The sequence below is a fragment of the Rissa tridactyla genome, chromosome 10, assembly GCF_028500815.1.
Source record: "Rissa tridactyla isolate bRisTri1 chromosome 10, bRisTri1.patW.cur.20221130, whole genome shotgun sequence".
Classification (NCBI taxonomy): domain Eukaryota; kingdom Metazoa; phylum Chordata; class Aves; order Charadriiformes; family Laridae; genus Rissa; species Rissa tridactyla.
The window spans coordinates 17,175,392-17,192,653 of record NC_071475.1 but is presented as its reverse complement, the minus strand read 5'-3'; the positions used below and the strand labels follow the sequence as shown (position 1 = coordinate 17,192,653).

At 45.2% G+C, this 17,262-nt stretch overlaps 1 protein-coding gene and 1 long non-coding RNA gene across 2 annotated transcripts; one reads left to right on the top strand and one right to left on the bottom strand.

The window, feature by feature from the left end:
* Window positions 1-2,723: 2,723 nt before the first annotated feature.
* LOC128915750 (uncharacterized) lies at window positions 2,724-7,211 on the bottom strand. Its single transcript, XR_008468740.1, has 3 exons — window positions 5,924-7,211; window positions 4,096-4,262; window positions 2,724-2,868 (listed from the first exon to the last, which is right to left on the bottom strand). It is a non-coding gene; the product is annotated as an uncharacterized LOC128915750 (long non-coding RNA).
* Window positions 7,212-7,531: 320 nt separating this feature from the next.
* ALAS1 (5'-aminolevulinate synthase 1) lies at window positions 7,532-14,911 on the top strand. Its single transcript, XM_054216494.1, has 10 exons — window positions 7,532-7,853; window positions 8,548-8,754; window positions 9,719-9,874; window positions 9,956-10,178; window positions 10,750-10,934; window positions 11,537-11,716; window positions 11,901-12,065; window positions 13,164-13,432; window positions 13,899-14,061; window positions 14,636-14,911. The coding sequence occupies exons 1-10, from the start codon at window positions 7,661-7,663 to the stop codon at window positions 14,794-14,796; spliced, it is 1,902 nt and encodes a 633-aa protein (XP_054072469.1). The 5' UTR covers window positions 7,532-7,660; the 3' UTR covers window positions 14,797-14,911.
* The last annotated feature ends 2,351 nt before the right edge of the window (window positions 14,912-17,262 follow it).

The window sequence follows — 17,262 nt, the reverse complement described above, 5'->3', positions numbered from 1 at the left end:
CTCATTTTAATACCTTGTCACCACCGTCTAACTTTTTATCTATAATCTTTAGCGCACAAGTAGGAATAATAAGTCTTGCACCTCAAAGGTTAAGCAACAAGAGCTATTGCAAAATAGCACAGCAAAACCCATGGGCAGAAAGCACCAACGCGTACACTGGGAGATGGAAAGATTTGCAGAGGAAGGAGCTGGACACCAAGGCAGCTGTAGCTCATCCTTCCAGCTGTCTGCTGTGGCACACAGGCTAGGATGTTACACTGACTCTCCTCCTGCTCACAGGAGTGGGTTTGGCCCTGTGATGTTTCATACCCACCGTTGCCACACATTTTCGTGCGATTTTCATGTCTGGAACATCTCCACTTAGATGGGAGGCATCCTTCTGCTCTACTGCTTGGCCACTTCCCTCTCAACCCTTTGAATTGTTTCTTTCAAGGAGCTAATTCTAATTGACTATACAACTATAGCAATTAATATTAACTACAACAACTAAATCTTTAACTATAAAGTTTCCCTGACCATTGATGGAAACAATAAAAGATCAAAACTGCTTTACACTTCCCTCCGTTTATTGCTTGCTTTCTCCAAGACAGTTCTTCAGATTGTCTCAAGACCAGCTATAGCTAATGCTATGGAACAGCTGCATAACAAGAAAAGCCACCCAGGTAACAGAAGAGTCCTGTTGCCTCACTGGGTACTTTTTCATGGCATAACACCCACACAGAAATTCCCAGCATGGGTCTAGTCAGGAGTGGGATTTTTCCCCACCTTCTCATGTCATCAGCAGGTATTTCATTCTGAAATGCTTCTCCTTCTCCTGAAATATCCATCCTTGCAGAAGGATTAAAATACCAGATGCATAAAAGAAGAATAAGCCTTTGCCTAAACATCAACTAGCCTTGCTTGTAGGTATACTGTACCTACAATAGACATTTTAAGGTGACAGCCTTTTGAAATCCCATAATTTTCACCTGCCCAAGAGAGATCAGAGACTATTAGGACTTCACAGGATGCCTTTATCCCTATTTCCGTGATGAAAAGGCAATCTTATTTGTTTTACTACACTTTGGAAAAGAAAGGCAGCATGTACATCTGCAGGAAATAGTACTGATTAAAACCCTGTCTACTCAGGGAATCTCCATTTTGACAAACAAAACTACATCAACTTATACAAAAGATTTAACTTACTGTGTCAACCTGACTCTGGGGTGACAGGGGAGGAGTGAGGGCACTTGAATATGCTACTTCCTTGTAAGGTGTCCCTGGCGGGCCCACGGGGCAAGTGTACGAGTCAGAGATGATTTCTTCTTGTCATGGTTTAACCCCAGGAGGCAGCTAATCCCCACACAGCCACTCGCTCACTCCCCCCCCGCTGGGATGGGTAAAAGCGCAAGAACTTGCGGGTTGAGATAAAGACAGTTTAATAATTAAAAAAGAGGAAAAAAACAACAGAGAGATGAAAACACCCGCCAAACCCAAGAAAAAAGTGATGCAAAAGAAAACAATCGCTCACCACCAACTGACTGAGGCCCAACCAGTCCCCGAGCAACAGCAGCCCCAGCCAACCTCCACCCCCCGCCCCAGTTTTACTGCTGAGCTTGATGTCATATGGTGTGGGATATCCCTTTGGTCAGTTGGGGTCATGTCCCCCTCTCCCCTCAGCTTCTCATGGACCCCCAGCCCACTTGCTGGCAGGGCAGTGTGAGAAACAGAAAAGCCCTTGACGCTGTGCAAGCACTGTTTAGCAATGACTAAAACATCTCTGTGTTATCAACACTATTTTCATCACAAATCCAAAACATAGCCCTATACAAGCTGTTAAGAAAATTAACTCTATCCCAGCCAAACCCAGTACATTTTTAGAGCAGGCTATCTACTTAATTCCTGTCTGGAAACTCCAGTTACAAAGAACTATAGAGAGCTCTGACTTCAGAGCTAAGTCCTTTCCCCACCCTCTCACGCCTTCACACAGGAAGCACTCAGATTCGCTTTTTCTAAGGTACTCCTGCTCTCTGCTGACTTCATCCAGCTCCTAACTGGATGTAGAAGATGGTGTTTCTGCCTGAGTAGCTGATTAATGAGGAGAAATGAGGGCTGAGTTATGCAAGAAAAATGACAGGCTGAAGCCCAGCAATAAATGCTAACTAAAAATATACTGTTTGGAGTCTACTGGTTTCTTCTAAGAGAAGGACGAAAACTGTGTGAGAGAGGAGCAAGCAAGGGTACAAATGCAAATCATTGCAAGTGCAGCAGAGCTCACAGTAGCAGGGAGGATTCGTGTATCATTTCCTGCTCTGTGCCGCAAAAAGCAAGACAAACTCAAGGATCCAAGATGAAAAAAAGACTATGGTGTGATTTTCCACATCTGAAGCAACTGGAGGGATGTCAGGGAGATATTCTGGAATTAAGATAAATCACTGCTGGATATGTTAATCAGATGGGCTGTAGACCACAGCAGCCCTGGTGTGGGAGTGGTGCCCTTCAGCAGAAGGGCAGGGTACCTTGTATGAGGGAAGCAATAGCTTCTGCTGTCCTGACTGACCATGAGTCATGCCCCTGTAATGGGACTTTGCCAAGAGACAGAACTCCTCTGCACCAATGGGCAGCACCTGGGGCCTGGCAGATGGGCAAAAGCATCCCAACCCAACACCCTTGTAAGGACCCACAGGCAGTTCATTAATTTTAAAAGATATCCATTACATTGCAGAGAAAAACAACTTGGCGTTTGTTTGTATGAGGTGGTGTAAGAAGCTTGCCTGGCCTGCATCCGTGAAATAGGGGTGCTGCTCAGTCACTCTGTAACAGGTCACACGTGCCTCAGCATTTGGCAGGTCTTCCAGCTTGGTCAAATTCTCTATCGATTAGTGTGTCCTGTAAAGAAATGAGATTTCCTGTTCTGTCATGTAAAGATGACACTGGATCCAAATGAGGAAAATCTGCTAAAGAAAATCTGCATGGGAAGAATTTTCACTATGCAGCTACTATCTCAACCCTCAAATTTTGCCTTAAAAGGTAAACGAAGTTCTCTGTAAGAACTGCCGGTCTCAGGACCGGAGGTGGAAGTTCTCAGATATAAGCCTGGAATTTGAGTCTGGATTAAATCCAGATGTCAGGATCACATCCACTCCCTTGGAAAATTCACATCTCAATATAGACAGTGGCTTGTGCTTGGGGAGGGGGAATTGTTTTTCTGGCTCGCCCTCTTGTGACACTGACTGGGTGGGAAAAAATTAGGAATACACACAGCTCTGACTTCAAAAGTGGGCAAAAGGGATTAAACGTTGCTAATGGTACAGTTATATGATTTCATTTGGATAGGCTGAGTGCAGAGGGGCTTTGACTCTTGCTTTTCTGCTGGAGTATCTAAATGCTCTCTTAAAAACATAAAATTCATTAAAATTCCATGAAAGGAACTAACTGCTGACAGATGTGAGGCCAGATGAAGGCTACAAATCTGTGAATAGAGTTCTGTTTTCAGGAATATTGGGCAAAATGTGCTCAAGGGATGGAAGGGAAGTATTGAACCCAAGCCTGTGTATTTTCACAGTACGTGGAAAGAGACCATCTTCAGCAGCAACTCTTCCTAAACATCTGCAGAAATCAACTTGACCCTGTGGCAGGGGATTTTTTTCCCCATTTCAATTTCTATATGGGAAGCGCTTTCTGTGACTTCTCATTCACCTCCCAAACTGCTGGAATTTAACCTTTTTTTTTTTTTCCCCCTCTTGCAACTTATTTAGCAAAGAAATGGACAAATCATCAGAATGGAATGTGCTTTAGAAAACTAAAATCAGCAGAAGCTCTCAGGGGCAGCCGAGAGTCTTCCCTTCCCCTGCTGCTGCATCAGATGGGCCTTTCAGGCAGATCGAGCTTCCTCTGCTGTATCCATCCAGTACTCAGCATCTCAGGTACCAGGTCCAAAACACAGTTACAGCTAGGAACTACCCACCTTCCAACCTAAACTTTGTCACAGCCAGCTCAATAAATTTGTTCTCGCACCAATGCTATCCCCTCAGCTTAAACCATTTTCCTTCCTTATTACGTGCTACTCTGCCCTTAACATATTCACAGGAATCGCTTCTCCCCAGCCTGCCGTACCTGCTGTCTCTCTCCAGAGGGGCTCCATAAGCCTGCTTTCTCTCTCAGGACGGGCTCCCTGTTCCCCCTTGGGCTGCTAAGGTACTGTCCCTTGTCGCAGCCTGAAGTCCTCCTGGAGTGTGGCAAACAGCATTTGCATAGCACTTCACGCTAGTTTCTCCTGAGCCCTGTAGGATGACAGTAATACATTGCCACAATTAACATCTTTAAATACCGTTTAATTAATCCACTGAAGCTGTAAGAAACTTTAATTAATGGCAGCTTTATTAGTATTTACTTTACTTTCAACATGTAAGCTCTGGCACTATTTCCAAAGGGAGCAAACTGTCAGAGCAGCTGAGAAGACACTCTTTCCCCCTGACTTTTCCCCGTTCTGTTGGACCCAGAGTTCACAGCCATCTCTGGACACTGACAAGGACATGTTCCTTCGGCAGCTCTCCAAGATGAGGGTCAAGTTAATGTCATTCCGTCACTATTTAGCTCTGCGCAACTCCTGTCACATACAAGGTTAAATAAATTCACCAAAATCAAGCTCTGAAGAAGTGTTATTGTGGGGTCTGATTAATAGCACCGATTGTAGGGAAGTCTGACAGGAAAGCCGAGAGCTCTGCTCCACTTGGAGATCTCTGTATCATAGCCAAGGTCACTGTGCCTCAGCTGCCAACCTTGAATGATGTTTGTGTAAAAAACAGATGCTCTTCGAGCTTCAGACTTCACATGCACTTTTGAATACAGAACCACAAGTTTCTGAATTCCAGCAACAGAGCAGACTAATGTACTGCATCTCTCAACCTTGCAACGTGGTAAGATGCTGCTGTTAAGATTATCAGGATAAAGAAGGATTATCAGATTTTTGTGGGATTGAACCTGCTGTGGCAGGTGTCCACCAGAAGAGCTCTGCAGCCTCTTGCAGTACTCTGCCAGCATATTTGCACACCACCTTTCCCTGGCACCTCTTACAACAAAACATGTATTCCCTCTGTCCCTCTTAAGTACCACGGCCGATTAATAAGGGAAGAATAGGAGAAGCAGGAAAAATACTATCAACATACTACAAATCAAGCACGTGGGACTTAATTGCTGTTGTTAAAACTGAAATTAATCCCAGGAGCACTGGAGTGATCCCTTAGGTTCAGACACGTTAACTCTGTGCTCTAAGGACGCTCATCAGGTATCTACATGGTAGAATGTCATGCTGTTTCCTCTTTTTTTAAATTTGTGATACAAAGCTTCAGGGTAGGGAGTCAAATGTTGATGGTCAGGGGAATGGGGACAGCAGTAATCTGAAACACAGATCAGGTATCTTTAAACTTCAAGTACTAATTAACTATTATATTTTGCAAAATTTAAATATTTGAGGCATGTAACACTAACTGAAAGCCAGTTGTGAAAAAAGAGCACTTTTCATGAGAAAACTGAACTAATAATTTGAAGCACTGTCCTGGTATTACCAAATGACCAAGACTCTTGCTATCATAACTGCTATATAGGCTCGTGTCAAATACTATAGCCTTAGTTTAATCATTTATTTACAGAATTAAAACTAGCATACATCTAGTTTAACGATGCCCACTGATGAAAAGCTGTTTCTTTATGGTAACTTCTGCATTACATTGCTGGAATAACGAATTGAATTGTTTAAGATCTAAGCATTGAGACTCATTAAACAATGTTGTTTTAAATTTCTAATAAGCAAGAAGTGAGCTGTGTTTAAAAAACCATCTAGCCCTACTAAAACCTAAATCCCATGCCTCCACCTTGTAAAGCCCTACTTTTTTCACAGCCCCACAGGGAGTATGTGAAGGCAGAACTCTGTCCTGTTTCCTACCCCAGAGCTTAGTAACATGCTGGAGTTGACAGCGAGTCTGCCGTTTGACTATGGTTTAAGGCTGCCTTCCTCTTGATCCACATCGCATATCACAAAGTTTATATACCGCAGCCAGCATCCTCAAAGTGAGTCAGTGATGAAGAGAGGAGTGTCAGACAATATCCTGCTGGTCTTCTCCCTGCCCTCCAATGGTGGGGTTATTTAAAGATTAATTTGCAACATGTAAATACTGACCAATACTTTCTGAGTGCCTTTGGTATCCAAAATTGAATTCAGCAGCCACAGCCCTACGTAGGTTTTGTATTTCCCTAATCACTACTACAAGCACCTTCTAGTAACTACATGATGTGACTGCATGCAAGACATGAGTCAAGTAAGAGCGAGCTTTAAAGAGCTCTCCTCAAAACTCTGTACCTGTTACAAAGAACACTCTTGCTTCAAAGTGCCCGAGCCGGCTCTTGGCTGGCTGATGGATGAGAGGCCGAGAGAGGCAGTACTCTGCCCGAATCCTGTCTTCCGTGAAATTATTGTTTCGCAAGATGAGGAAAAAAATGCATCGTCATCTTTCTTCACCATTCTTTCCACACTTCAGCAGTTAGTATACACTTACAGGAATTAGTACTACTGCAGCTCAGCCAGATATCTAAGGAGAGCTCTTTTTATCATTACCCGCCTGTAAATATGCTTTTAAACAAATAAACTTTAATGTCCATTGCAAACCAGGGGATGCAGAATTCAATTTTACTTGCTGCTGTCATTCTCACGAGCCTTACTTATCTTCAAAACCTGGGCAATGGTGCCATGCTTCAAAAACACAGTGGTGGAAGTCTGAGCATCACCAATAGAGAAACTCTTAAGATTCATACCAGCTGGAGGCAAAGCGAGAGGGGTTCAGGATCCCACCACCAGCAGTGAGAGTACCTGCTGCTTTCTGAGCCCCTGTGCAAGGACCCCACAGTAAGCCAGAGGTGCGTGTTAAGGAAGAAAATACACGAGATGCACGTGAGTAGCGCTGGGTTTCCCCACCCAGCTGACACACAGCTCCTGTTTTCCAATGAACAGGTGCGCTAGGGTCCCCCCAGTCTCCTGTCCTGGGTATAAGAGAATCCAGTACTTCTAGGAAACAAGCATTGCATAGGCTGGGGTTGAGGGGAAACCCAGGCAGAGCAGGATGACTACCCACTTCTTCCTCCCCCGCGGGCTACATCCCCCTTGTGGGTTGCCCTCTCACAGACCCCCTCTGTCCCCTCACACACACCCCCGGCAGCGACTCGGGCCCCCTCCGTACCCTCACGGCTCCTCCATCCCCTCATGATGCCCCAGGAGCCGCCCAGGGCCCTCCTGGACCCTCACGCCCCCTCAGGAGCCGCCTGGGCCCCTCCATCCCCTTACAGCATCTCAGGAGCCGGCTAAGGCCCGCTGCATCCCCTCACAACACCCCAGGAGCCTCCCGAGGATCCCTCCATCCCCACAGGAATCCCGCGCAACCGCCTCCAGACCCTCACAGCAACAACCCCCCCTCCTCGATCACCGCCTCCGTCCCCTCACGGCGCGGCCCGGCCCGGCCCGCGCCTGCGCCGTGCGGAGGGAGCAACCACACCGCGCCTGCGCCGTGCCCGGCGGGGCTATATAGGCGGCGGAGGAGCCGGTACCGCCTGGGAGAGCTGCTCGGTTCTCGAGTCTTCTGTGGTGTCCTTCCCGCTGAGGTCGCGTCCGGTCTCCCCTCAGGCGGCGAGGATGGAGGCGGTGGTGCGGCGCTGTCCGTTCCTGGCCCGCGTCTCGCAGGCCTTCCTGCAGAAGGCCGGGCCCTCCCTGCTCCTCTACGCCCAGCACTGCCCCCGCATGATGGAGGCGGCCCCCGCCCGCGGCCTGGCCACGTCCGCCGCCCGCGGGCAGCAGGCGGAGGAGGAGACCCCCGCCGCCCGCCAGGGTGAGTACGGACACGGGGGAGCGGCGGCCGGGCCTCTCCTCAGGGCGGGCGGCGGGCTGGGTCACGGCGGCAGTAGCGGGAGGCTTCGCTAAGGACAGACCTAGTCGCCCTTAATAAAAAAAATATATACACAGACATCATATATCGTAGCAGGAAACTTCTGGAATGGGCAGCTCCGAGATCAGGGTTGCTTAATGCTTTAAAGGTCTGTGGTAATGAAGCACGGGCACAAATGGGGCCTGTTAGGACGTTCTGCAGTGAGCTGCGGTCGGGAATCCGCGATCCTGGATTGTGGAGCTGGGATTTCCAGCGCTTGGGCGGCTCTTCACCCCAGCTGGTAACATTCCTTGGGGGATTCTTACCCTGGCGCTCGGGGGAAAGCCTTCAGGCTTGCAGCACAGGGAGGGCTGGTGGCTGAAAATAGCTGAACTTAAAATCTCCCCTTTGGGAGTGAAAGAGAGACTATTATCTTTTCCCCCCTCAAAGGGTACAGTGCTACATCTGGTATCTCAGATCATATGCCCCTTGGGTGTTACAGGGGTTTTGTGCTTGTATAAATGAAGTCTGACTGCTCAGTTAAATGCTGCTGAATAGCTTGTGCCAAATTAATTGTGAACTAACGCATAGAAAAGCTTAAGGCACTGTATTAAAATGATGAAGCTGAAGTGCTTTCCTTTCTCCACCCCCACCTCAGAGGCCAAAAATGCCAAAGAGGTGGCCCAACAGAATGTAGATGGATCCCAGACACCTGCTGGCCACCCACCTGCTGGTGCTAGCCAGAGCTCTGCCACCAAATGCCCATTCTTGGCAGCTCAGATGAATCACAAGAACAGTAATGTTTTCTGCAAAGCCAGCCTAGAACTCCAAGAGGATGTGCAGGAAATGCAGGCGGACAGGAAAGGTATGTATTCTGTGCGCTGAAGTGTTGGTTCCTTCCAAGAGCTTCTGGTGCCTGACTTGTCCATAGAGTGTGCTAACTCTAACAGTCACTACTTAAATTATGCAGGTAGGATTGTGGGAGACTGCAACAAAAAGCTGTTGGAGAATGTAGGTGTTAATGCAATATTGCATACCTGCAGTATCATGCAGTGTTTCCCCTGGATGACTTTCCTGTGGGAATACCATTTTGATACGCTGGCTCTAAATGTATGAATTGAGCTGTTACGCTTGCACCCAAAGTGGATGCTTAGAACTGAAGAGAGCTTTACCAGGGTGCTGGTATAGACAAAGGTGGTATATCCGGAAATGGAAGAAACGGGGTTGAGGTACTAAGCAAGTACCATCAGAAATCCAAGCTGGAAAGCAAGGAAATTTTTTTTTGTTTATGGAACTAAAGGGTGTTGGCTGTCTTGCAATCCTGATGCGGAAGGGCTGTCCCTTCAAAGGAAGGAACTCTTCACCAATATCAGTAAAGCCTTACTGTCTGTCTTAGGAAGCTTATTTTACTCTTTTGTTTTTCTGTGGCATAGTTTTTAAAAAAACCTGTGATAACTGAACAAAATACTAGGAATGAAAAGGAAGCAGCTAACTAGAACCCTGCCTTCAGTTAGGTGTGTACCAACTCTTTCAGATAAGATACTGTAGCTGTATAGAGTGGTGTTCTGAGTCATGATGAACCAAATATGATGTAAGGAAATGACATGTTATATTGTTATCGATTAGCAAGGCTTTCCTTTTGTCCTGTACAATACAAAATTGTAAGAAAATTAAATAGTAGATCCTAACAGAGGCACGTGGATTCAGCTATGTGTTTCCTAAAGAACAAAGAGTTAGAGTTACTTAAAGTGTTTGCTTTGCTGAGCTCAACTTACTTCATTTTGTTTCAAACTGATTCAGCTCACTGGAATTTATTACAATATCTGTAGGTACAGAATTTGCCAAAATACCAACTACTTCTACAGTGAGGAACATTGAGACTGAGGCAGAATCGCAGAGTGGCTTGCTCAAGAAGTTTAAGGATATTGTGCTGAAGCAAAGACCGGAAAGCGTCTCTCATCTGCTTCAGGATAACTTGCCAAAATGTAAGATTGTCTGGCAAAACCCCCATAGGCCTCGTCCCTTGTAGTTATTTCCCGTGTGCTGAAGTCTCCGTCTCATTTCAGCTGTATCAACCTTCCAGTATGATCAGTTCTTTGAGAAAAAGATAGATGAAAAGAAGAAGGATCACACCTACAGAGTATTCAAAACAGTGAACCGAAAGGCACAGATCTTTCCCATGGCAGATGACTATACTGATTCTCTGATCACCAAGAAAGAGGTGTCTGTCTGGTGCAGCAATGATTACCTGGGGATGAGTCGTCACCCTCGTGTGTGTGGAGCAGTTATGTGAGTAGTGCAATCTTCTTAAGAGGCAGTGTCAAGCTATAGTGCCTTGCAGAAGCTTTTGTGGGAAGGCTGCTGAAGAATTGATTTATGTACTATATGCTACGTAAGCTGCTTCTGATATTATTCTTGGTATACAATTAAGCTTATGCTTTTCTCTTGAGCTAGGGTAGCTAACTTAGTATTTAGCTCCAGGGCTGCAGTATACCTGTCAGTCACTGACCTTGCTCCTTGTATCTTCCTCACAAGCCCCCAGATCATAGAATCATCATGAATAGTTTCAGTTGGAAAAGACCTTTAAAGGTCATTTAAGTCCAGCCCCCCTGCAATGAGCAGGATGTCACTAGATAAACTGGATGGTATATTGCAGCTGTACTTGGTAACTGTTTTCTTAGCTTATCGGATTCCTGAGTTGTGCGGGTTGCTTAAAGACCTTAAACCTAACAGCTGCTTTTTGCAGCCAGTTCCATTTTAGAACAATACTGATTATGTACTGGAGTGTTTTTGGCAATGATCCTTTATTCATCTGTGTATCAGGCAGTAATGCTAATGCCTCTCTTCGGGCCCTCTGTAGGGAAACACTGAAACAACATGGTGCTGGAGCAGGAGGCACAAGAAATATTTCAGGAACAAGTAAATTTCATGTCGATTTGGAGAAAGAACTAGCTGATCTTCATGGAAAAGATGCAGCACTGTTGTTCTCATCTTGCTTTGTAGCCAATGACTCCACCCTCTTCACTCTAGCTAAGATGCTGCCAGGTGAGATCTCAAACTGTGCCCCCTCTTTACCACAAAAATAGAACCCTGCCCTAAGCAGTTGGGAGTACATTTCACAAATGGCTACCCAAAGTGAGGATTCATCCTACTCTATCAGCAAAGTATAGTGGTTTGGGTTTTTTAATGCCATATTCAACTTATATTAGACATGTGCAAATCATAGTAGCAGCCTACTGAGATTGAGATCTAGGAGCTAGGAACTGCAGAAGGCATTAGACAAAGAGGACAGAACCTTCTGCTCTTACCTTTAAATTCCACCTGAAAATGAGGCAGCAGGAATTTAGTGTCCTCTCACCTCCGAGTGTGAACTTCTTTCCCTCTATAACTTATAAGGAGTTAAGGGAGTTAGATAAAAATATTAAGGAGTTGGAAAAAGCCTTCTGTATTTCCTTAAGCTCATGTTTGTGTTAGTTTAAACACCTAAAATAAGCCTTAAATATTATTCTTGCTTCATGATCTGTAACTTGCTCTTTTGATCACGAGCATTACTCTCTAGAACATCCTACCCTTGCTGCCTGAATACTTTCTGTACATAAAGCACATATGCTTTCTATACTTAAAGTGTAACTGGGCTGTTCCCTCAGGCTGTGAGATCTACTCTGATTCTGGAAACCATGCCTCCATGATCCAGGGGATCCGAAACAGCAGGGTGCCAAAACACATATTTCGCCATAACGATGTCAGCCATCTTCGAGAACTATTGAAGAAGTCTGATCCATCTACCCCTAAAATTGTTGCATTTGAGACTGTTCACTCAATGGATGGTAAGCTGACATCAAACCCTTCTCTCTCCTTCCATTGCAGTTAGTGCTCAAAACATCTGTATTTTAAGTCTGGAAGTGTCACTGCTATAAAGGCTTACATGAAAGTAGTCTTCCGAAATGCCTAGTATTTTGGGGTACTGAGCACAGTGAATCCTAAACTGCCAGTCACTGCTTTGGTTCCTAGGTGCAGTCTGTCCTCTGGAAGAGCTGTGTGACGTGGCCCACGAGCATGGAGCAATCACTTTTGTGGATGAAGTGCACGCTGTGGGGCTCTATGGAGCTCGAGGTGGTGGTATAGGAGACAGGGATGGAATCATGCACAAGATGGACATCATCTCCGGAACGCTTGGTATGCATGGCCTGGCACTTTTACAGAAACTAAGGCAGCAAAGCTTCTGAGCAGCCAAACTAAGTGGGTTAACTCAAAATCAGTCTATTCACATGAACTTGCTAAGGGTTGTTGGGGGCTAGGATCTTTCAAAAAGCCCAAAGGATTTAAGTATGCCCCACAGTTTGAAAAGCTTGTGTTAAGCTGCTTATGCTGCTTTACAAATCAGTTAAGGTAGCATTGGTATTTTTTTTTTCTTTAAACAAGCTAGCAAAAAGTACTCCAGTGGCATATTATACAACTCAAGAATAAATTCAGGTGAGAATGCTAGTAGGGTAGTACTCTATATTTAGTAGTACTTAGTTCTTTTATGTGAAGTGGAGTGTTCCTAATCTAGAAACCTGAGATGGGGAGTTATGTAAAGAGATTTGGCAAGAACTGAAGCAACTGCTATTATCTGAGTAGAATGCAGGCTTAGGAGTAAGTTTACTGCTGCAAATTAGAAAGTTTAAATGGCTACCAAAACATAAGTAAAATTTACTAGGAATGTTCATGGCTCTGAAACTTACAATCTTGGGTTACAGCCTAATAGAAACAGAAGCAGTCACCAGACACCCTAGTTCTACCTGTGGCTCCGTTCTGGTACCTGAACGTTTGGAAAGCAGGGCTGGTATCAACTGCACAATCACAGTAACAACCTTGTGTGCTCCTTAGAAGCATAGGCTATTTCTAGCATCTCTGAAACAGATTAACTTAAATCTACTGAGAGACTTAGCGTTGACTCTTGGGGTCACTGTTGCAGTCTATGCTTGATGATTTGGCTTATAAAGTCTTCCCCAAAATCAAAACTTGAGCATTTGAGAAAGTCTTTAACTGTCCTTGCTGTGTAATAACTAGATCCATGTTATCAGGATTGGCTTAAAAAAAAAGCTGTAACATGTGCTGAGTAAATACAAGATTAGCTGGGGGGCAGGGGGGGCTATAATTGTTGCCTGCCATGACTACCTTAAGCATGTAGTCAAAATAACTCATTCCCTCAAGTGAAAAGCTATAATACTTCAAGCCATTCTAGTGGGTAGAAGGAATAAGCTTGGCTGCCTTTTTTTTTTTTTTCCACAGGCAAAGCGTTTGGGTGTGTAGGAGGATACATCTCCAGTACAAGTTCTCTGATAGACACTGTTCGTTCATATGCTGCTGGCTTTATTTTCACAACGTCCCTGCCACCCATGCTCTTAGCTGGTGCCCTAGAATCTGTCCGAACTCTGAAGAGCGCGGAGGGGCAAGTTCTGAGGCGCCAGCACCAACGCAATGTGAAGCTTATGAGACAGATGCTGATGGATGCGGGGCTTCCTGTGGTGCACTGCCCCAGTCACATCATTCCAATAAGGGTGAGTACAGACCTGTGTCAACAGTGTCCTATTTTCCTGTCCATGATCACATTGCACTCTTTCAGGTATTGGTTAACATTCACAAAGTTCAAATCTGTCCTTGTATTCAGCAGTGATGTGCAAGGAGTCTGGCTTAAGTTGACCTCAGTCTGCTATAAATGTTGTAAAGCAGAGTAATAAAGTGTATGAAACCCACAATCTCACAGTATACAGAAAGCAAGGAGGCTGATAACAAGCTAGTGAAAATAAGAGCTCGGGGATAAACAAAAACCTGTATAGGTTGCGATGGTGTGCTTGTGCCCAGAGGGCTGTACAGCACAGGCTTTTAGCTCTCTTTTTCTGATGTATATGCTACTTACAGTGGCACAAGGAAGACTAATGAGCCCTGTTTGATTCTTGTGGCTGGCTAAGTTCTGCCACCTTGCATGTTTCGATTGATCTTGTAACTTACAATTTTGAACTTTAGGTTGCAGATGCTGCTAAAAATACAGAGATCTGTGACAAGCTGATGAGCCAGCACAGCATCTATGTCCAAGCAATCAACTACCCCACAGTTCCCCGTGGAGAGGAGCTGCTACGTATTGCCCCGACACCTCACCACACCCCTCAGATGATGAGTTATTTTCTTGGTGAGTGGATTCTTGCATCAGTGCAACGAAAATACTGGGTTGTCTATGTAGTCCTTATACTAAAGATGAGACTAGGAAACGCTTAAGTTTTAGATGCCCCTAGCTGGACACTGTCTTTCCACTTCTGCAGCATACATAGCACATGCTTCTGCACTTAACCTGCCTGGAACATGACATGTCACACGTGCAAGGCCAGTGCAGTCCTGTATCCAGCCAGTTCTGTCACAGCCACCTCCGCATGAGCAGAGCCCCAGCACTGTCCAAACCAATCTTCATTTGTTGCATGGGGTCCAAAGAAATCTGCTCTCCTCTACTGAGCCGTTAACATGGCTTAAACATGCACCTGTCCAGGGAAAAGTAGCTGCTTGATCCTGTCAAAAGAGGTAGTGTGAGGATAGCTGAGACTTAGTTGCAGCCCAGTCACCTCACTCAAGAGGTAAATTATGTCACAGTGAATTCCTGTTATCCCTCCTCACTTGCTAGGTAAAACAGGTATGCTGATACTGCTGCTGCTTCTCTAAAGCAATCCACTGTCTGAAGACTTGATCTTGATTGACTTTTCTGTTCCTAACAGAAAAACTGCTGGCCACATGGAAGGATGTGGGTCTGGAGCTGAAACCACATTCATCAGCTGAATGCAACTTCTGTAGAAGACCCCTGCATTTTGAAGTGATGAGTGAACGGGAAAGATCCTACTTCAGTGGCATGAGCAAACTAGTGTCTGTCAGTGCATGAAAGTATTGGTGTTAATTATATTCTTGTCAGTAGCATTTTTAAATTGCTTAATATGTATTTTAATCATAGTTAAGCACTAAGCTCTGAAAATAAATTTCTAGAGCCATTATGCCCAGTTGTGGTTTTGTTTGCTTTTCTGCTAATCTCCCGTAAGTGAAACTGAAGCATCATTTGGTGGAATAAAATTAACTGCTTCTCAGTGAGTGTATGCCAAAAGAACTTCAGTAGTGTTTCCTGGTGTACTACAAGGGATGCATTTATTTCTCATGAAAGTAAAAAACCCCTCTATACCTGAAAGCCTTTGAAAACATGCAGGTGCAGTAGTATTGCATGCTAAAACAAGGGTCTACTACATAAGAAATGCTGTGTAAGCCTGGGCCTGTTTATTTGGAGGCAGGCAGTTAGACTGGGTTCCGCTAGATGCTGTCTCCCTCTGCTGCTGTATTCTTTGTTGTTGTGCACACAAGCATTCCCCCTTTGGTGTTCAGCATGGTACTCACCATTAAGAGGAAAAGCAGTGCCAATGGGATTTAACGAGTGTGACAGAAAAACCAGGGTGGCTGGGTGGTGTAGTGGCTGGGAAAGGGAAGGCACATTAGCCACTGCAGGTGGTAGATGCAAGCTACTTCTGCCTGCCCCTGTCTCTTCAAGTCTGCTCTCCAGTGCACCCAGAGCCAAACTTCAGTGTAAAAACTGATTATCAGTAAGCAATCTAATAATTCAGGTCCCTGGACAGAAGTCATCATAAGAGAATACCAGTGCTGCTTTTGCAACCCCTCTGGAAACTTAGGCCTTTTGCTTAATTACCATGCTAGTTAATGCTTTCATGAATAGCAAGGGCATGCTTTGAACAGGGGGAAGTAATTTTGTGCATTTATACATGTACTCAAAGGTCAATATTAGCACAAAGTCTAGAGTAGAACACTGAACGGCTTCCTTCATGTACAGGCATGTCCAAGAACTGCTACAGTCTAGCTTTCACAAGCTGCTCTGGCTGGGTACTCTCATTTTCTGAGTGTGACAAGCCAACCTCCTGGCACTGCCTGTCGCTGTCACGCTCACAGGCATGCAATGAAACTCCCGTTACGGATCCATTGTAATGGCACAAACAGCCACATGTTGGGGAGGTGGAAGCCCAAGTTAAAGCAAATCATCAGCTCCCATCAACTGGAAGTCACCAGATATTTAAGCACATCCTGAACTGCTGTTCTCAGAAGAATTCTTATAAAAATACTTGAGTTCCCAAGCAGTCAAGCTACTTTTTAAAAAGCCATGTGCCAGCCAGGCAAGTGGTTGCTGCCTCCATCCCATGCAGGTGTTCTGCAGGAGGGAGGAAACTACCCACTATCAGGCTACAGGATGAACAGGGTGGTTTGTTGCTGAACAAGGCAGTTTATGAACTGGTGTGCTCCGACCCGCCGCCAGGTCATCCTCTGTGCAAGTAGCTGCATTGCTGTTCGAGAGGATTAGCTTTCACAGGTCGTGACACTACCTTGATCTCACCAAGGCAAGTTCAGTGCTACTCAAGGAAAAACACAGTGTCACACCCTGACTTCTTTGCCTTGTCATGAGCGACTAAGACAGAATGAATATGCATCTTCATTACAGAGCTTTTCTCATTGTATGTTGGGTTATATCAGTACATTAACTTGAGCCGTCAAGTAAAAAGCCACAGATCGTCCATCAGCCTCTCCTGGAGCAGCGCTCCCAACACCACAACGTGCCTTCAGTGCCATTCCGAACTGCTGGCATAGGCAATCAACGTGTGGGGGGACAACACATGATGCGTTGACTAATATATAGCCATGACCTGACAGTACAACATTACTTGCGTTTCTAGTTTCTTCACTGAAAGCATTCAGAATTGGCCCAATGCATTTTACATACCAGTTTATAAACCAAATTTTTCTTTTTATAGCATCTGCTCTACACTCTGTACTGCAGAGGAGAAGAAAGACGACACAGAACATGTATTGGCTACCAGGAGTCTCAAACATTATTCCAAATTAGTCACAGGAGAGGACCAAATCCTAAGATGCAAAGCTAGCAGCCTTTGAAATGACAGGAGCACGACTAACCTCAGCACGTGGCAGTCGGTACCTCTGCGCCCATTAACGTCCAACGTGACGAGTTACTTCAAGTTCAAGCGAGGGTGTGAAAGCGGAACCAGCGCACAGTAAGAGGCCGGCAGACGTCCATCACTTAACTGCAAAGGAAAGATAAAGACAAATCCAGTGACACATAGGAAGGATAAATTTTCCCCAATGAAAAGGCCAAAGAACGAAACCACAAACACGTATTGTTTCCCAGCAAACAGAACTTGAATGGCCGGTTGCATAACCAGGGGTGTTTGTGTAAGCTTTAGTTTGGTTTCTGGAAAATAATAGAGGAAGTAATCGGTAAAAGATGTTTAAAGTCTGAGACAAATGGCCCATGGCAGCAGCAGAGTAAGCAAGCACGAAGGCA